This window comes from Corvus hawaiiensis, chromosome 23 (genome assembly GCF_020740725.1).
Source record: "Corvus hawaiiensis isolate bCorHaw1 chromosome 23, bCorHaw1.pri.cur, whole genome shotgun sequence".
NCBI classification, from domain to species: Eukaryota; Metazoa; Chordata; class Aves; order Passeriformes; family Corvidae; genus Corvus; species Corvus hawaiiensis.
Genome location: NC_063235.1, coordinates 6636565 through 6657104, shown reverse-complemented (window position 1 = coordinate 6657104; position 20540 = coordinate 6636565). Strand labels below are relative to the sequence as shown.

The 20540-nt window shown below is 52.0% G+C and overlaps 1 protein-coding gene and 1 long non-coding RNA gene across 11 annotated transcripts in view; one reads left to right on the top strand and one right to left on the bottom strand.

Annotated features, from left to right (window-relative positions):
• The first annotated feature begins 24 nt into the window (after positions 1–24).
• LOC125337551 lies at positions 25–20494 on the top strand. 4 transcript variants are annotated; one of them, XR_007208081.1, is made up of 5 exons: positions 25–494; positions 1601–1714; positions 8030–8201; positions 9546–9661; positions 16542–20494. It is a non-coding gene; the product is annotated as an uncharacterized LOC125337551 (long non-coding RNA). The 4 variants fall into 4 exon arrangements; XR_007208083.1 differs by lacking the exon at positions 16542–20494 and adding an exon at positions 13532–14300; XR_007208084.1 differs by lacking the exon at positions 16542–20494 and adding an exon at positions 11719–11808.
• GRHL3 (grainyhead like transcription factor 3) overlaps positions 14282–20540 on the bottom strand; it is a 102996-nt gene continuing 96737 nt past the window's right edge. For all 7 annotated transcript variants that reach the window (XM_048327385.1, XM_048327386.1, XM_048327387.1 and 4 more), the window contains 7 exons: positions 20103–20181; positions 19645–19778; positions 19041–19075; positions 18317–18405; positions 18110–18195; positions 17234–17298; positions 14282–15079 (listed from right to left, as the gene is read on the bottom strand). In XM_048327385.1, coding sequence (XP_048183342.1) covers positions 14965–15079; positions 17234–17298; positions 18110–18195; positions 18317–18405; positions 19041–19075; positions 19645–19778; positions 20103–20181 — 603 coding nt within the window. In that variant the 3' untranslated portion in view covers positions 14282–14964. The remainder of the gene's footprint in view (positions 15080–17233; positions 17299–18109; positions 18196–18316; positions 18406–19040; positions 19076–19644; positions 19779–20102; positions 20182–20540) is intronic.

The window sequence follows — 20540 nt, the reverse complement described above, 5'->3', positions numbered from 1 at the left end:
GCGTTCCGCCGCTCGGTTGGGGCGGGGCGGTCCCGCGGGCACCTCCCGGAGCTCCGGGGCGCTCCCCGGCCCAGGGCTGCAGGGACAGCTGCGGCCCGGCGCCTCCCCACGAGGGAACGTCGCTTTGCCCGGGTGGGATCCGTCCCTCCCGGTGTGCGCGCGCCTCTCGGTGGCGCGAGAAGCAGCCAGAGCCGCCTTACGGCGAAGCGCCTCCGCCGAGCCACCTTAAACCAGCCGCAGCGGCGTTGAAAGCTCGCCTGTGATTGGGCACCTGCCGCAGTGCTCAAAGTAACAGGCACGGCGATTGGAGGAGAGCTGAGGCGGCTGTTGTCTCGGCAACCGGGTGTCCGCTTTCCCGGTGCTGCCGAGGGCCGGGGACGCACCGGCAGGAACGGACAGGCACCGGCAGGAACGGGCGGATAAAGGCCGCATATCTCATCTGAGCGGAGAACGGGGATGTCCCCGATGCTCCCCGCGCTGCCTCGGCCGCTCAGGTACTCGCCATTCGCAGCTTGCCCCGCGCCGCCGCACCTGGGCGGGGCTGGGCCGGGAGGCGGCTTCCGGTAGCGCCCTCCAGGGCCTCACCTGCGGCCGTACCTGGGGCGTTACCTGCGGGCGCCACCTCGGGGCTCCACCTCGGGGCGCCGAGTTCACTCAGTGGAGACAGCAAAGGCCATGGCTGACTTGGGCCAGCTCGGGAGCCTCGGCGCTGCTGCACGTTCCGTGCTGGGACTGAGCTTAGAGACAAAATCACGGCTCTAACTTGAGTCGTGACACTGGACGTGTGGGCTGGGACTGGATCCCTGCCTTTCCAGCTCAGGGATGCTGTGGAGCATGAGGTACCTCAAGCAGAAAAGCACCATTCAGTGCCATGTTCCAAAAATAAACAGCACTTACCACAGTGAGTGCAGAGTTGAAGGGGGAAAACCTCAACCACATCAAGGTTTTTCACTCAAAGCACAGCCAGGGATCGTTACTGGAGCAAATCAAGGGATAGCTGGAACTATTTATAGCCACAGTGGGTTAGAGATGTTCCAGGTCCAAAATCCTCCTCCTGAGGCCAAACCAGCACAAGGGAATAAGAAATGCCATCAGATCGTGATGTGCTGCAGGGGAAAGTTTCATCTTTGCTCCCTCACGGTGGTGGGGCAAATCCATGGAATTTCTATTTAAACTTTCCTGATGCCAGTGCAGCTCTGTGGCTTGAGAGCTTGATTAGGTGAGGTATCAGTGGTTTTGTCACCGTATTTCTGACAGCTGAAGGGGTGCCCAGCCTCTGCCATCAGATTTGCAGTTTGGAGAGGGTCAGAACCCTGTGATGGAGTTGTTCGAGTCCCTGTCTCGCTAAAGGAGGAAATCTGCAAAAGGGATTTAACAGCACTGAGTCACATTCATCAACAGCAGTGTTTCCAAGGGGTTTTTTAAATAAAACAGGGAAATGAGATGCAGGGGTGGCTGCTGATTTCCTGATGGGAACACTGCATGAATGTTGGATTTGCCTTTATCTTACACATCCCATTTCAAATGAGAGCTGGTGTTGAGTTCACATGTTTCCCGGATCTCCATATTCAGTGTTGCTATCCTTGGCTGTTCTTTTTAGGTTTCCAGATTTCCTCCAGTCCTTATAAGCACCACAGGAAGGTGACTCAAACTGGAGGGGGGAAAAAAAAGAGAGAGATTTAAGTCTCAATCAAAGGGATTTCAGTATAACCAAGTGAGTAACAAAAATGTTTGACGTTTACGAGTTTGTTTTTCTTTTTCTTACTGATATTGATCCTGTTCTGTGACAGGAATAGCAACCAAGTTTAGATCAAGGTCATTAAATTAAGTTTGTAATCACAACTGATAATGGAATGAGAAATGGTAATGCAATATGAGTGGTTTAGACCTGGAAACGACTCCAGATACATCATCTCACTTGTGCCACCTCCCCATCTCCCACCCACCCAGCTCTGGCCCTGTTTTCCCCATGTTTTTGAGCCCTCCAGGACACACACGTTGCATTTCTTCAGGAGCACATTCAAAGCAATCGGTGGAGTTAGTCCTTGTGCAGGGATACCACCGGCTGACCCTTCTCTCTGCCTTTTGCTGCCCTTTTCGCTGATCCCTGATTTTCGGGAATTACACCCTCCTTCCACCAGCAGAGGGAAGCAGAAAGATGCGTTAAACCCGCCGTGATTTCCCAGCCTGCTCCCGGCCGGGTTCCTTTTCAAGCCCAGCCAACACTCGCAGGTGCCAAGGGCCTCCTGGGCTTTCTGGATCCACCTTCCCAGCTGCTTCCTCAGCTGGGGGAAGGAGGATGCCCTTCCACAGCCTCCTGCTGTCTGGGGACTACGTGGTAACCCCAGAACTCCCAAAATTACGTACATGAAGGATTTCTGAAACTCTGTGCTGGGTATGTAAAGTAGGTAAATCAAGGAAGTGTTTGGCATCTTCCCCTCTTTCTTCTTCTGCCTTTGGCATGTTCTCTTTCTTCTCCTTCCTTTGATCTCTTGCTCCCTGCTTGTCTCTCCCATCTCAGTGATATCAGGAGTGCATTATCTCAGGGTTGAATAACAGCAATCAAGGACGTAAAGGACAAAAAAAGATGAGGGAAAAATGATCAAGGTGGAGAAGTTGCTTAAATACTTTCTGTAGGCGCCATCAGTCTGCCTGGTCAGCTTCCAGCAGTGCCAGCTGACCTGATGCTGAGTGTGACTAAAGGAGAGGAGGCAGAGTCTGCAGGGAGCTTCACAAAGCACTCCCTTCGCTTTGAGAATTTCCTGCTTGAAGGGCAGAGTGGGCAGGAAGCCAAACCACAAACTACACAAGGGCTTGGCTGCTTCTCTGCTAGGCTTTATCCCTGGAGAAGAGTTCCTGCAGCAGCTCAGCAGGGGAAGCACTGGACCCATCAACACCAGACCTTTTGGGGGCTGCTGCCTTGGCTTCCTCCACCTGAAGCACTTGGCTGTGTCCTCCTCGGCCATTCTGGAGAACATTCCTTGAGCAGGGTTACCCACTTGTAATTTAGGCAGTGGAAAGAGCTTATTTGCTTCTCACTGCCTGACCTAGAACACCCAACAGGTGACTTGACCCACTTGTCACTCTGCCACTTCACCCCTGTCTGCACACATCCCTGCAGGATCCAGGCCACTGGGGTTGGGAGCTGCTCCTGGTGGATTTGCCTCACAGCACAGTGACCCTTGCATCACCCAAACACAATTCTAGGGACTCTGAGGGCACTTTGAGGTGTCCAGGACCTAAATCTCCAAGGGGGTGGAGGTGCCTAATCTCCAGTTACCCTCAGCAGCACTGAGGTGATGATGGACGTGCCAAACCCAGAGGTGGATGCATGGGATGGGAGAAGGGCTCTGGAGCCGTTTCCCTGGCACGTGCTGTCCTGGAAGGTGCTAATCAGGAACGTGCTGCCCGAGCAGGAACTGCCCTTGCTGGAGCAGGGGTTGCATCCAACCCTCACAGGCTGGGCAGCAGCACCAGGGCAGAAGGAGCTTGCGGATGCAGTTTTTTATCAGCTGCTCTGGAAACCTGCTGCAATTTTAATAATCAGCTCCAGCAGAATTGGGCAGGTCCTGCTTCCCTCAGCACAACCCTCCTGACCACAGAGCACGGGCTGGACAACATCAAGCACATGGCAGGGCCATGTGGAGATGGACCCCGTGGCCAGGGCAGTGCAGGGTCTGTTCTGATTCTGGTTGTTGATAAGGAGTAGCTGGCTCAGGATCCCTGCTCCCTGTGGATGAGCCCTCAGACCACATCTTCAGAAATCTCCTGTAATTTTGGAACAGCCCAAGCCAGAGCAGTTCTGCTGAAATTCACAGAGTTGCATCACACACCTCAAATTTTGGTCTGTCCTGAAGCATTTTCCTACAAAGAAGAGTAAGTGGAAAAGATGATCCGTGCTCAGCTGCTTGATAACTCGGGGCATTTTTACAGGAAAGGCTGAATTCACCAGGACTGTGTGTGCACACAAGAACTGGGGACTGATTCCTTGGGGACTGATTCCTTGCAAAGCTCTCCCAGTTTTGATGGAGTGGCCCATATTTGGTGTTTGTTATTTTTAGCACCGTAGTAGCACCGTTCCACTTGTCCGTGCATGCAGCAGGGAACAGCTCAGCTGAGGGAAGAAAACAGAGCAGGAAGAGTTCCCCGTGATCTCACAATAAATCAGCACCTTCTGCAGCAGCCAGCACTGCCTGCCCACTCCCAGCCACTCTTCCCTTCAGTGTTTTGCAAGGCCAAGCAGAGCAGGAGCCTCCACTCCTCTCCCAGCCATTCCTGGTTGTTCCTTAAGGGGGTCAAGTCATTCCAGGGTTGCTGCTGCTGTGGCCAAGCACAGGTTCCATCTGGATGGTGTTTTTAATCAACCCTTTTCTCAACCCTTTGAGCCTGGCATCTTCCCTGCTCCTTCTTGCTCCTGCCAAACACAATGAAATCCCTTCATCCTCGTGTCTTTTTATGAGAAGAATAATGCCCCAACTTAATTTTCTCCTCTCAACTGCCCATTGTCTTGTTCTTCCGTCCCAGGCCTTTCCCTGTTCTCTTTCCCTCCTGTGCCATTTTGGGGAGGGGGCATCTGATCACTGTCAGAATCCAACTCTCAAGTCACCAGAACAGGAACCAAGGCACCTCCAGAATCTTTTCCATTGGTAACTGCCAGACAAGACAATTAATGAAGTTCACACAATGTTCTTAAAGATCAGGAACTTCAGCTCTTCCCATCCTACACACTGGAATAATTTCACATTTGTGTTAGTACAAAGCTGTTTCTTTTATCTTGTATGGTCCCAGACCTTCCAATTCCCACTGTTTTTTCTTTCTGGGATTGGCAGAAGTAGGACATGAAGGGCATTCAGCCCTTCATGGGACCACATCTGAAAAGCTGGAGGGATCACGTACAACACAGGCAGGGCTGGATTTATTTGGCTCTATAAATAGAATCCTGCCCAGTTCTCTTTCTGAAAAGCCCAGGAAAAGAAGAGAGGCAGGAAAGGTGTGGTACTGCAAATAATGCATTCTGCCCACATGCTGAATTAATTAGGCCCAGCTCAGAAGTTCCAGGTGAGATTTTAGATGTGCTGTGGCTCCCAGTCTATACAAATTGCCCCATAAACAGCAGAGAAATTTCATCTTCCTCATCCCCAGAAATACTCAGCTTTCCATGCAACAGGAGACTTGCATTAAAGGATTAAAATTTTGAAACTGTGAAGACAGCTACCTCGATGCCCAGTTAAAATTAAAGCATAAAATTCATGTGACTTGGAAAGCAATACAGGAAATACAATAATGCCATCACTGGTGGTGCTGGAGTGGTGGGTTTAGTTCTGGCCACCCTAACTCTAAAAAAGGCACTGGCAAGTCACACCTGGTGGCACTGCTGGGCTCAGGGGGTGCAGGGTCACGCCTGGTGGCACTGCTGGGGAGCTGTGCCAGCTCCTCCAGCTCAGCACCTGCCTTCAGGTTCAGTCCCTCAACTCCTGCTGATTCACCCTTGTGCAAGTCACTTAACTGTTCTGTGCCTGCTCCCCAGCCCTGCAGGGTGCCCAGGCTGCAGCAGGGTGTTGTAAGCCTTGATCCACAGGAATTCAGGGTGTTTGGAGATGTGGGAGCTGTTAACAGAACACCCAGTGTTATTACCCACTATCAGATGGTTTATAATAACATACACACATCTCCCGGGCTGCTTTGTCCCTTCTGTGGTGTCTTGCTGTAGCTGTGATTGCTTTGGGCTTGTTTTGTTATTTCTAGAGAGAGTTTTTGAGTTTTCCCCAGATGTTGAGCCATTCCCCAGTGAGTTGTCCCCTCTCAGACTGCTCCTAGAGCAGCCCCATCCCTGTGCTGAGGCAGAGCCTGCTGACTCCAGAATATGTGATGACTTTGCACAGCTGCTTAACACAGAGTGAAGACACAACTTAATCAGCTTAATGAGCTGCCACTCATCAGCCTGAGACATCTTAAGTGGCTGCATGCACGTTCCTGAAGCAATTCATGCTTTTGTAGTCACTTGATGCTGTTTAAACACCAGCAAAGGTGTTTTCCCTCCCAATTTGGGTGTGCAAAGAGCACATGGAGAGATCCCGGGGCTCAGCTGACACGGGACAATCCTATTCACTCACACAGCCCCCTCCACTGGGACTCTGAACTCTCCTGCAGTGACTCACTCAGGCTGAGCACCTGCCCCAGCATGTTCTGTGTTGATTAAACTGGTTTGCAGGCCATAATTATTTTCTCTATCATGGTATAATGGCTCCGCATCGTATTAATTTTAACATTGTAAGAATTTGCTTCTGGGAACGGCCTTCTTGAATTAATCACTGACTCATGATTTACTGGGGGAGATAATATCTAACCTACAAGAGGCAGAACAGGAAACTATCTATTTAAAAGATGGCAGTGGCTGATAATTTATGACTATAGACAAAGGGACATCTCAGAAGAAGAAGGTGGTCAGATCCTGCAGTTTCGTGGTCACTGCTCTCACTCAGCAAAAAGGAGCTTTTGTGTAGTCACTAGAGGATCTGGTTTTGAGTGACAGATTAAAACTGAGGGGGAGAAAAAGTAGTGAGAAACAAGGAAAGTGTCCAAGCAGTCCTCAAAGCCATCCTCAGCTCTGGGACCAAACCCTGTGTTACAACAAAGGCAGTTCAACATCTCGGCATTTCACCAGCTTGCCATAGGAAATGTAAGGAAAATAAAGACAGAGAAAAAGCATCAACTTTTTGTGTTTGAAGCTGTAATGCAGGGGTTTTCTTGCTCCTCTCCTCTCCACCTTGAACTGGACTCTCTCACATCACTGAGTGAGCCTTGCCCATCAGATGTTTCCTCTCCCTACAGCCCAGTAGAAAAGCCAATCTGAGCAGTCACCAATAAAAGCTTTAAATCCCAGAGGATGTTCCAGGAGGTAAAGCTGCATCCTGGCAATCTGAAGAACTTTGTCCCCATGTCACTGTGATCTATTCTATGATTTGGGGTAACTCACATAACCCTTGGCACCACAGATTCCTGACTGTAAGGACAGCAATTCCCACCTGGAATTCTAGGGCCCTGAACAAAATCAGACTCATAGAGGCGATGGAGGATGCTGGACACAGCAGTCACACACAGAGACATTTCCTGCCAGAGTTTCAGGTCCTGGGCAGTCACAGAGAGACCTTCCTGCCCTTGGGAAGCTCTCCCAGCTTTTGGTCCGAGTGCTGCTGGTAGCTGTAACCACTCACAGGGAGACAACTGGATTTGAAATGTGGGTTTGCCTTTGTTGGTCATCACCCACAGGTAAAGGCAATTCAAAGGCATCCCCAAGCCCTTTTTCTTGCTGAAACTCACCATTTCTGCAAGCAAAGCAATACCACTTCTGCCCAGACAGTGTTTATGGCCCAAACCACAAGAGGATTTAATTTGGAAAAATTTGGGAAATGGCTTTCTCCATGAGCCCGGAGCTGGGAGGGAGGATGGTGCTGCTGACTTTGGCTCTGCTCTTCCGTGGAGCACCTTCACACACAGATCCAGAGCTTTTAGGGCATGGTGGATTGAACTGCCACAGGAGCCTTCCATGAGCTCTGAGAAGGTCCCTTTGAACCTCTGCTGGGAGAACCATCCAGAAACCACTCTGGGCGTTTGGAGTGGCTGTAAGGAATCACCAGAACACCCCACAACAGTGGAAATGCCAGAGGCTTCAGGAGGAGCCACATTGGTGCATAATGTACCAAGCTCCAGAACATCTCCTGGCCCTTTGCCTGCTGTGGGTGAGACCTGGAGTGAGGGCACAGAGTTTATCTTCCAGCTGACACCAGCTGGGAGCTCTCCTGTTTGATTCCCTGAAATTGCTAATGGTGCTTTTGTTCCTGTGCTCAGGACTAAGTTCAGTGTCCCTGGAAATCAGCTGTGCCCAGGACTTTTCCAATCCAGCAGCAGCAGCTTCCCCACATGGTCCTGTCACACTGGTTCTTTTCCTTTCTCACATTCCCTGCTGGATGCACTCTCCTTCCTCAGTGCCTGGGCTGGTATTTACATCCCTTTCCTGTTTGGCTTGTAGGCCATCCCAACATGGATTCCCTCACCAAGGTGCCTCCCAAGGGAATAACATCCTCCTTCCAGCTGAAGACCTCCTGTCTCACAAGGAACTATGGATTTACTGCAGGTTTACTCCAGAGTCTGCAGCCTCAGCCACACAAACCCACCAAGGAAGCAAAGAAAACTCCTTCCAGGTGAGTGCAGTCTGGAAGACACCCCACTTCCACGGGATACATGAAAATGCATCACAGGAGGGTGATCCCAGAGCATCCCACTGTGTGCTGCTCCAAAGGGGACAGTTGTTGTCCCAGGAAGTGGCTCGGAGGTGGCAGTGCCTGGAAGGGCAGTGTGGGTTGGGAACAGCCTGGAGCAGTGGATCAGGGGCCCTTTATCAGCTGATCTCCCAGACATTTACAAACAGTAATTAAACCCTGCACCACCCCGGGATGTGGGGGCCACTTCTTGTCCCCATTGTATGGAGCAAGAAGCCAGAGCACACCTGACCCGGAAAAAGATTCCTCATATCCCAAGCAGAGGCTTTAGGCTGGGCTGGTTTGGTGGCTGAACTCACCCCCAGAGGGACACACTGAGGAGAAAGACTCAAACCTGGGGAGCCCTGGGCAGGAATGCTGAAGGACACCCGTGGCTGCACAGGATCCTAAGGAAGCTGATGGATAAAACCTGGCCATTTCCTCAGCCCCTGCTGAGGCTGGGAGTGGGAGCTGGAGAGAGGCTTGTAAAAGTGTTCCTTCGAGCCAGAGCTGCCATTCCCAGGTATTCCATCCTGCCACCACTTCAGAGGGACAAAAAGGCATGAACAGAAACTCCCTTCTCCCAAGCCCTCCTGCCCCTTGGGATCCTTCTGGGAAGCCAAATAAATCCATCAGCAGATTGTTCAAGAACATTTATTGTCACCACGAAGGGACGTTGCCTGGCCTGAGATTAAGATCAACAATAAATTCCTGACCATGGAAAAGAATGAGCCCATGAGAAAGCCCAGGGCTCTCCTTACCCAACAGGGGTATCTTTACTACATCTCTCAGCAGCTGGATCTCATAACAGGGGTTTGGGAAAAAGGAAGCTGGGAGGGAAGCAATGCCAGGAGGGATTTGATAAGGACAGAGGGCTGGAGGAAAGGGCAAATTAAATATGAGGAGGGAAGATCCCCAGCCTGTGTTATCAGAAAACACACAAACACTCCACACCCAGCTGCTGGGGTTAGAGCCTGCTCCCTCTGCTGTTGCTGGCAGTGGGAGAGAGCACGAGGAACTCCCAGCTGGAGTTCTTTGGCATCACTGCCCTGGTTCCAGCACTGCCTGGAGAGGGGAGCAGCCAAGTCTCTGCAAGGCTGGACCATGGCAAATCCATGTATTTTACAATAAACATCACAGTCCATAGCACTTCCACTTCCCAAAGCACTTCATTTGCCAAAGATTTTGGCTGAGAAGGATTAAGCATCCACCTCCCCAGAAACCACAGCTTCTATTTCCAGATATAAACCCTCAACAAGTTCCTCAAATCTCTTTTTCTCCCAAAAGCCAGAAGTTCTGCTGGAATCTCTCTGCTCCAACCATCCCACCTGGTAAAGATCTTCTTCCTGGGCTCCGTGACCTTGTGGATGCAGAGACAGAGCACAGACCACAGGAAGGGCCAGGTAAAAATAAAGATTGTTCTGGAGCATTAGAGATAGCAAACCACAAATGGGGCTGAGCAGCCCCACTGCCCACCCAGCAGGGAAAATGGAGCAGGGAAATGAGCAGAGCTCCCCTGGGAACACCTGAGGACAGGCACTGCTGCCCAGGGGCTCAGCTCAGTCACAGGGCAAGGGGACAGAGGGTTTGGGGTGACACCAAGTGTCTAAATCCTCCTAAGAACACAGTACAGCACCTCCTGGCACCCTTGGATGGTCTGGGGTCACCCTGAGGGCCACACAGCAGCTCTGGAGTCCTCACTACCAGCTCCTTGTCCAGCTTGGCTGGTTCATATTTTACAGTATTATTTTTAAAGGTAAGGTTGAAAAAATAAAAGCATGTTTGCAGTGTAAAGGCCATTAAAGCATCGCTGACTGTCAGGGCTTTGGACAAACAGGTTCTGTGAGTTCTGTGTGTGTGTAAAACTCACATCACTCTGGCTGTTGGTACAACACATTCCAGCTGCAGAAGTCCTCTGTTTGATGGGAAGAGGGGAGCACTTGCAGGGGAGAGCGTGGGGGCACAGAGCAGCATCAGAACCGCCAGCACCCCTTTGCTCTGGCTTCACCAGAGCCTTCCTGACCTAAAGCTGAGTGAAATGGGAGAAGAAACACATCCTGTGGCTTGGAATCGGGGAAATGCCTGGGGACGCAGGAGGAGGGACCCACCCTCAGAGAGGAATGGGTTAAACACAGCCCAGTGGGCAGCTGCCCGGCTGCTGTGGGACAGGAGCAGAGCTGGATGCTGGCCCTGACACCAGCACTGGTAAGAGAGAGGCAGATGCAGCCACAAACCCATCCCCTGGTACAGTTCTTCCCTGCCTGGATGCCAAGCTCATCCCGGGGTGGAGGCAGAGCTGGGCTCATCCAGGGCGGAGCTCTGGGATCTCGTCCCTCAGTGCCCATTGGCTCATTGTTGCCAGGCGCAAGTAACACGGCTTTTTCAGTTAGTCACACTCGTTTCTTGCCCTGTTTATTCCTTCTAAGATCCCCAAGTCCTTGTGGGAGTTTATGAAGGGCTGGGAGAGCAGACAGGAGCAGTTCCTGCTGTGATTCCCAGCGTTTGAACTCACCCAGCTGCAGATTTTGTCCCAGCCACAGACACTGAGGGGACACCCTGGTGCCATTGGTCTGTCCTGAGCCCCTGTGGCAGCACAAACGGGGAAATGGGCTTTTCTGGAGCCACAAGCAGCTCCTATCCCAGCCTGGCACCAAGGTGCCAGCTCCCAGCTCCCAGAGCAGCTCCTGACTCAGCTGGGATCCCCTGCCAGCAAATCCTGCCAGGCTCTTGGAGGAACAGAGCCAGGCCAGGGTGGTCGGGTTGGACGTCAGGCCCACAATGGCTACAAATTAACTGAAGAAATACCTTCTGCAGGTTGTGGAGAAATCCCCCTTTCATTTTCCTCAGTCTTTTATGGCAAGTGGATCAGAAACCCTGCAATGCCACACCAGTGCATGAACACACAGAGCTGTTCTGGGCTGTGCCCCAAAGAACAGAGCTAAGCGAGGCAAAATCACAATTAAGTCACTCAGGGGCTGACACAGAGCAGCAGCTTTACCAAAGGCTGCTTATTCAGCATTTCATTCTGGGCTGCCGCAGAGCCAGGGGCTCAGCATTCCCAGGACTCCCAGTCAAATGTACAACCAGGACAACCCTCAACTCACTGAGGTGAAGCCCAAGTCTGTGCACCCTGGCTGGGAGCACTGAGCTCTGATTCTGTGGCCACTTTCCAGCTGATGATTCCAGGACATTCCCACAAGTCTGGGGGTTCTAGTGCCCATCTCACCTAGAAATTCAATGCTATAAATCCAAGGCACTACCTGGGGAAATAAGTGAGAGAACTGGGGGAACCCTCAGCAAGCTCTATTAAAGCTTTGCACACTTATAAACAGATGCAGGCAGAGTTTGATTTCCCTGACTTTAATCCTCTCCTCCCATGCCCAGCACAGCACCAGGGCACCTCCGGACACGGCGCGTGGGCGTCCTAACAAAACACAGGATGCTGTTTTTCCCTTCACAGCCCTGCAGAGCCACACCACACACCGGGCTCCTCAGCCGCCTGCCTGATGATGCAAGGAGTGAATAAGCACGAATAAAGACACAGAAACTGGGTGTTGTTTGTAGAAGTGAGGAGCAGAGCCCTCCACCCAGCGCTGGGGATACCAGAGCTCTTGCACAACTCAGCTCGCAGCCTGCTGCTCCTCCTTTTTATGCATCTCTGTCTCTGTGGGCACTTTTTCACCGGGAGCACTCGGGAAGTTTTCCTTCCTCCCCAGCTGGGGGAGGAAGCAGCTCCCGGCCTGTGAGCAGCAGAGCTGGGATGCCAGAGTGGGATTCCTGCGTCAGGATTTCCCTCAGACTCTGCACACAATGAGCAGGCCTGTGCTGGCCTGCCAGGGCTGGCTCACCAGGAGCTAATTAGTGGTACTTGGTTCTAAGAATTGGAAGATGATCATTAGCTAAAATTGGTTTGAAAGCTTCCAGTTTTGTAGATGTTGAGTAATTAAAACAACCAATGGGCTCCACTGTGTTTTCATCTGAGAACTCCCAGTGCTGGAGGCTGGGGAGTGACCCTGGAGGGGAGTCTGTGCTGACCAGGGTAGGACTAAGGGAGAAGGGCAGGGCCAGATGCTGCTGGCTCAGGGACGGGCACCGGGCTCTGTCACACACCCTGTGCTCAGCACGAGTCCAGACACCCCCTCTGCCACCCCCCTGCCAGGCCCAGCTCCCGGAGCAGCTCGGGTGAGCCTTTCTGGCTGCAGTCAGCACAAAGCAGGGTCCGGGCAGCTCCCGAGGGAGGGAGCCCTTTGCAAAACACTCGGTGCTTTCACACGACCTTTGGTGCTCGGGGTGAAGATCGCCTTCATCGCTCCTATCTCGATCTTCAAAAGGAACTGGTGGGCTCCGGGCAAGGAGTCAGGAATGCTCTCACATATTTGGGAGCTCTGCTTTACGCAACCTCCCAGCAACTCGCCTTGGCTGGAAGGGATGAGCGATACTGAGCCAGTCAGCAAAACACCCACCTCGCCGGGCAGGGGTGGGGACTCGGCCCCAGCAGCGTTTCCCTGCACGCAGCAGGCACCGGGACTTCAACCCCGGCAGAGCCAGGACTACCCAAAGCTGCACAGGAGCAGCTGCTGGGTCTCTGCCTCCATCCCACCCCCAGACGGGGCAGCCGTTCTCACAGTGCGCTCAGGGAGCTGCAGCCAGGGTGGGTCTTACCCTGCAAAACCTAGGATGGGTTTGTGGGAAAGGCAACACCATAAAATCCAGCAAAATTCATCTTTGTTCTGCTGGGAACATAGAGTTACAACTGAGATGGCTTTTGCTGTTGTAAATTAGGAGTAGTGCTGCTGGAGTCCCGAGTTAGGCTGGAGTGGCTGAGGCTCAGATGGATGACAGTGTGTTTATCTGGCAGGCAGTTAACCCCAAGATCAGACTTTGAGAGCAACTCATTGAGGGGTGAGAGGTGCCCCAAACCCCCCAACTCTGCATGCACACAACACCGCAGGGCTGCCTGCAGCCCTCCCCATCTGTCCTGCACAGCAGAGCAAACTGTCCCCAGTGCCAGGGCTCCCCCAGGGCAGAGGAACATCTCTGTCCCCACCTGAGCAGCCTGTGCTTGTCCCCAGGGCCGGGCAGGACAGGGTCACCCTGGCCAGGATGAGCCCTGGAGCCAGTCCTGCCACGGAGCTGGCCCAGAGCAGAGCAGGGCCCCCACACCCCCCTGCCACAGCAGGGGACAGGGCACCTGCAGCTTTCAGCTGGTGGCACTGAGCACTGGGGGATTCCTGGTGTGACTGGTTTTAACTGGAGCTGAAATTCTGCTGTAGGAGGACTCACAGAATCAACACTGAATCAGAGCCACCCTGCTGAAGAAGGAGTTTGTGATCTGAAGGAGTGCTGGGGAGATCCCAAAGGCTGATAAGCCTCCCCCTTATCTTCGCTTCATCTTAGAGGCCATCCTCAAACAACACTGAAGTAATCCAAAACTCACCAAGCTGACACATTTCAACATTTCCAAATCCTCTTCCCTGTCTGCGTGGAGCTGCTCTTTCTTCCCCACTCACAGGACTCAGGTGCATCTTTAGCATGGGCAGGAAAAGCCCAGGATGAAGCAGAGGGAGGAGGAAAGGCCCTGGTTTTCATTGGCCAGAGGATTAATTAGAAAATACAGGGCTCCCCTTGGCATTTGATTGCCTACATGGGAAGCAGCTTCAGGCAGTTTTAGCACAGAGTGGAAGGAGTTTCAATATTCCATGTGGGACACGGGAGGAGGGACACAGAGAGGCAGAACTGCTTCTGCTCAGAAGTCAAACTGGGCTTTTCTTTTTCACTTGCTTAAAGTGTCCCCAGCCCTGTGTGACAGAATCCCTCCAGCACAGGGCTGTGCCTGGAACTGCTCAGGGCCCCTGGCCCCCAGTGCTGTCACACCTGCTGCCACAGCTGCACACGGTGGCTGCACGTGGGACAGACCTTGGCCAAAAACATCCTCAAGTCCTTTTGGTGCCTCTGGGGTCACCTCCCTGTCCTGGCTCCTGGACAGCCCATCCCAACTCCGACTCCAGAGCTGGGGAAAATGGTTCATTTTCAGTCCTTGAGCCTTTATTACTACGGAATATCCAAAACAACACAACCAACAACACAGTTACAAAAGGAGTTCACGGAGAAATGTGAAGCAGCCTGTGTTTGAAATGCTCTGTGTCACCATACTGAGTCCAGTATAAAACAATGCATATTTATAACATATAAAATACAAAAGGAACAATACAGAAATGTATAAACAAGGGTTGTGGAGGCCTCCGTGGTATTTACAGTCAGAGATGTGGCAGGGGAGGGTGTTCAACAGGCAGTGTCCATTCAACAGGAGCTGTGACTGCATCTGGGAGAGTCTCTGTGCCAGAGAGGAGCTCAGAGCTGGGCTCAGCCCTGCTGGGAATGCTCTGGAGGGTCTGTGGGCTGGCATCAGGCACTGCCAGGGCCACCAGCTCTGCTCTCTGCCCAGGCCTGGCAGTGTCACTTGGTGTGCCCAGCTCTGGAACGGCAGCTCAGGCCCAGCACCAGAAGGGAATAAAATAAAAAATAATAATAATAATAATAATAAACTCAACGTTCACAGGATGATGTCACAGCAGTCTGTGGCCCAGCCCCAGGGCCATGGGGGGTTCAAGTCAAGGCAACAAGAGGGGGCACCGGGCTGAGTTCTGTGGGGTCACACAGGTCTCCAGCTTGGAGAGAAGTCCCAGGAAGTGCTGCCTGCAGCTCTTTAGAGCTCCTTGAGGATGATCTGGAACTTGTTCTCTGTCTCTACCATGTCCAGGAGAAAGGCCATGTGGTTGCTGTAGTGCTGGATGATGTTGTTGTCCATGTTCACCAGGATCCTACAGAGAAAAAGAACGGCTGGGTCAGATGCAGCACATTGAAAGCAGTTCACCTTCCCCAGGCTGAGGGGCTCAACCACTGTTAATTAATTAATTAATTAAAGCCATGGCACAACACAAGGGAAGATCCAGCTGAGCTGCAGATCATCATCTTCTCTGACCTGGAATCACTTCTGTGGAGACAGGAGGAAAAGGAAACATTGCAAGGGTGGATATTAAACCCCAGACCCTGGTTCAGTGCCAGACAAGAGCCCCTCGTTACTGTAACGGGAACAAAGGGGCTTGGCATCACCTCGGGGGCTCCCATGAGCCACTGTGAAATTGTAACTGTTCGGAGGACACAAAGAACAAATTCTCTCTTTCCAGGAAGCACATCCCCCCCAGGTTCCCACCGGGGTCATTAATGGGGCAGGAGCGTTAATTGTGCAATGCTCCTCAAGCCAGGATTAAGAACAACAAGGAGAAAAGCAGAATACCTGACAAATCCAAGAGTTCAACAGGCACAACCAGGGGGCCCTGGTGTCCCCAGGGAACACTTTGGGGATCAGGGCAGCCAGGGTGGGGTGCAGGGACTGGCACAGCCCCGGCACAGCTGCCCGGATTTCCCAGGTGGAGGTGGCAGCTCTGCTCTTGTGCTGGGCTCTTGTGGTGAGAGCTGTGCCCAGGGCTCAGGGCTGAGCTGCCTTTCTGGAGCACAAAACAGTCTCCAGCACTGGGAACTCTGTCATGGCACAGTCAGGAATTCAGGGAGACCCTGGGACTCAGGCTCTGGCACTGCCCAGGCTCTGCCCGGTGAATTGGAATGTTCCCAGCTGCGTCCCACCCCCAGCACCACCCCCAAGCCTGGATCCCAGCCCTGGCCTCCAACAGGTGCCCCAAAGAGACTCTGTGGGTACCCAAAAGCTTCACCAGCAGAGCTGATCCCTTTATCTCCACCTGCCTCAGAGCAGGAAGCCAGAGAAGTCACCTGTGCCTCTTGTGCCGTGCTCCCATCTGATTTCTCAACCACAAACTATCACAGGGAGCGTTGATCAGGAATCTGAGCCCTGCATTGTTTCTCTAGACCAAACCTCACCAAGATCCAAAATTGCTCGTTATTGCTCCTGAGTCACCCTGGGACCGAGTTCACCTGCTGAGCTCATCCCTGTGGCAGGGCCATGGCTGGGGCAGGTCCTGCCCTGCTGCCAGGCCAGGCAGCCCCACGGAGCCCCAGTGGCTCACAGCAGATGAAGATCTGCCCCTCAAGCTGTAATTACCAGGAGAAGATTGTTTAGGGTGGAGCAACAGGATAAAATTATTGAAAATTAAATCTGGGGGAGCAGGAAGCTGGGCCTGACCCTGCCACCAGCCAGAGTGGAGATATCTTCAATCTCCCCATGCTTCAGAAGTAGCTGCTGGCATGGGTCACGTCCAGCCTTCATTAAACCAGGTGTCAAAATTATTTATTTAATCTCCTTTCCAGGTGTGGCCTTTCCTTTTCATGAGATACCTCTCTGCTCCTGCACTTTGGGAAGAGCTGGAAGGACACCTGCCTGCTTTCCCTCCCAGTCATCACCAAACAACACTTGCTGCTTATCAGATCAAGGCATGAACAACACCAAAGCCAAACCAAGTCAAGGTGGCCTCTCCCCTGAAGCCACCAGCACTGGTCTTTTCCTCTGGGGAGAAAATTCCCATTTCTGGGGCTAATGGATGAGCAGCATCTGACAGCACTGAGGGCCCTGAGCTCAGCAACAGGTGGAGGAACTCCGGACAAATTCAGAGACTCACTATGGCCCATCCCTCATCCTGAGCCAGGGACATTCCAGCATTTTTTGGAGAAGCAAACACTGATCCCTCTCTGATAAGTTCTCCATAACCTCAGGCTTTTAGACTGAGGCACAAAGGATCACCATTAGACTCCCCAAACAATTCCTCCTTCACCCAACTTCCTCTCCTTGGGAGACTTTACCCTCCCAACAAATGTAATATGAACAAGCATTATCCCAAATCTTTAAAGCCCAGAAAGATCTGAGTTTTATATGCTCCAAATAGCAGAGCCTGACATGGCTCTACCTTTTATTATCTTGTTAAAATGCTCTTGGAGCCAATGGCAGGGGTTGGAGAGGACAGGTTTGGAGGCCCAGCATAAAAGCAGATGAGAGATTAGCTTACCCTCTTTTGCACTTCTTGTAGACTTTATAAATGCTTTCTTCAGGAAGCCCATATTTTTCTGAAATCTGTGAGAGAAAACATGGCAAATCTTTGTACTTGTAAAGTGAAATTCCCATGATCAAAATCAAAGATAACACCAAGCCCAGGTGTTCAGCAGCAAAGGATTCCTCCTCAGTTTTACTCCAGAGAACAAAACCATGACCTGAACTTTCTCCTGGGCAAGTTCTCTTTTGGTCTTACAGTGGCAGGAATTTTGTAGCTTTTTGCCAAGCATTTTCCATAAAGGTTTTTGACTCTCTGTGGTGAGGGACGGGAGAGGGACAAGATGGCAAAGAATCCTCTGTGCTGACATTTTTCAAACTCCCTATTTTTAAAAGTTTGTAAAACCAACAGAGCTTAAAGTGCAGCCATAAAGCCACCCCAAATCTGGGAGGTTTATTGTTTGTTTCCTTCCCAGCCGTCTCCAGAGAGAGCTGGGCTATCAGAGATGCTGCTGATAATCATGACAGAAATATGTCCGTGTGCTCCTCAAACACAGCCAGGGAATTCTAGCACGAGGCCAGGGAGGGTTTTAGATCACCCATCTCCAGCCTGGAGAATGGAAAAGCTGTTTGACAGTGGAAAATATGAATGTGCTGTCACAAGAGGAGACTTCCATGAGGATGTGGACAGGGCAGGAGGTGTGATCCTCCCTCTGCAGCACCAGCACTGCCCATGCCAGGAGCTGCTGGGAGAACTCAGCTCCTTCTCCCACTTTGCATTCCCAAGGGAGAGCAGGCAAGAGAGATGAGCAGCCCATACCCAGCTCCCTGTTCACCAACCCCATTCCCTTTTATCAGCAGTTTGTTCGTTCCCCAAGGTTTTGGGGACACTTACAGCTGTCCTGAGGCCCTGGAGATCCGGGGTCTTCAACATGAGAGCATCAAACACCTCCTCCGACTCCCTGCGCACGTACAGCAGCACTGCAAGGGAACAGGGCAGCACTGCTCAGGATCATTCCCAGTGCTCCCAGAGCCATGTGGCCTCATGGAATTCAAGATCCAAGGTTAACTGAATCAAATGAGTTCCCATCCCGGGGGTTACCTCTCTGGGGATCTTCGTCCTTGGTTTGCTTTGGAGGGATGGGGTCGAACTCGTCGGTGAAGGAGGCCCCGCTCCGCTTTAGGGGCAGCCTGGGCCGAGGGAACACAACACTCTCAGGAGGACAGAACAGGAAAAGCAAACAAAACAATTCCAGCTACTGAGCTTCTCACTGAACAACCAGTTACTCCAAGAACCATCCAGCAATTAAGTATTGGTTTGTAATTATAGCAGCAGAGTTTTGACTTCCTGCCTAAAGCACACGGGGAGCTCAGGGAGGGCCCACAGAGGGTTTGGGGTCACACTGAACCCAAAAGCCTTCTGCACCCTCATGGCACTGCTTCCCCACTGGTATCCCCAGACAGAGGGCCCAGGCTGGGGGAGATTCTGCTTTTCAACTGTGATTCCACTTCATTCCAGTTTATTTTACAGCCTCTGGGTATTTGAACCCTTCAGTGACAGTTGTGGTCTTTGATTTTCCCTTTCAAACATTGTCTCCATGAGAACAACAGGACAATCAGGGAGCAGCTCATGTTGGAGTGACTCTGACAGGGACAGAAATGTGTCTGTGTTTCTGCAGCCCTGAGTCCCTTCCAGGACAAAGTGTAACTCATATTCTGGCTCTCAGGGCGTCAGGGAGACGCTGAGCTGTGTTATCCTGCCCCTGGGGGTATAAACAGCCCTGCCATTCCCAATGGATGGGAAATAAACACTGCTGCATCCTCACCTGTTTGCAGAGTTGGGAACAGCAGGAGGGAGCACCTGGAATGCAAAGGAAATGGATCTGTGAGTTTGCACAGCATCACTGTGTGCCAGAGAGGCTGGGGGGTGGCAACTTGGGCACACTTTAAACATGATTTCCCTCCTCCTGGCCCCTCACACAATTACACCCAAACATCTGTTTCTTAAGAGTAAATGAAATTTGATATAAAGAACTTCTCCAGATTCCCTGGTTTTGACAAACTGAGACAGTGGTTTCTGAGGCAGGGAATGCTGGGGAGCTCTGAAGGACACTGGACAGAGGACAGTGGAGGGACGTCCCACCCACACAGGGACAGGGACTGAGATGGTGACATTTTGCTATCATTTATTTTCTGCTGATAGTTTTGCTACCACTGCAGCCCTCTGTGGAAGCTGCAGGTGAGTAAAGCACAGGAGTATCAGGCTGGAAGGAGCCTGGAAAGGCTCTCTCACCCATCACTGCTGCATGCCTCATTCCCACAAAGAGCTATGCTGTGCTTTGGGCTTTTTCCATAACACAAGTCCTGTGGGGGGAATGCTCAGCCCGGGAAGGATGGGCTGAGAGGCTGGCTGTGTTTTGGGGGACTCACCGAGCCACACCTCTGCGGGTTGGAGAAGTGCACGTTGGGGATGAACAGCACCGGCTGCGTCTCCAGGTCGCTCTCCGGCCGCAGGAACGTGATCTCATTCCCTCTGAAGCCAGAGAGCAAACAGCCTTTCAGACCTACAGATGGAGAGTCCAGTTCATCTCAGCTCCCACAGCTCCGGGAGAGGGGAGCCCCTTCCCAAGGCTCCCAGCAGAAATGCTGGGAACAGGGCAGGAGCCTGCAGCAGCTCCAGGGCAGCCCAAGGGAGCCCAGAACGATTCCCAAGGGTTGGGCAGTGTCCATGAAGGGCTTTGGGACGCTGGGAAGGAGCCCAGCGAGGGCCTGACTGCCAGGCTGCTTCCCAAGGGTGCTGAGGGCAGCAGGCTTGGGAACAGCCACATCCGTGGAAGTTAAGGGACAGGGATTTCAACATGGAGCAGGGACCAGACACAAGCACTGACCATTGTTGTTGGAGTCCAGGCATTTTCCTTTCCTTCGGAACTGTTTCCTTTCATCATCCCTCATTTTCCTCTCTGCTCCCTGTGGGAAGATCCAGCAAAATTTAGGACATTGGCAGGTCCAACATGGGCAAGAGAGGGCTCAGAAATGGTCACCTCAGGGACCTTCTACAGCCCAGCCAGGACTCTCTGACACTCAGAAATTAGAAAAACAAAAATGAAATTTGCTTTTAGAAATGAAACACGCAGACAAAAATAGCTGTGAGAAATTTTTCCATGGGAAGATATCTGAGATTGAGGGATAACCTCCGAGGAAATTCTCATCTCTTTTGATATTTAACAACTTGTCAAAAACAGAGAGTCAAAAATAAAGTTCATTGTGAGGCACAGTCACAGGTCTTGGCTGTTCAGGCTCTCACAGCCTTTCTGGTTTTATTCTTG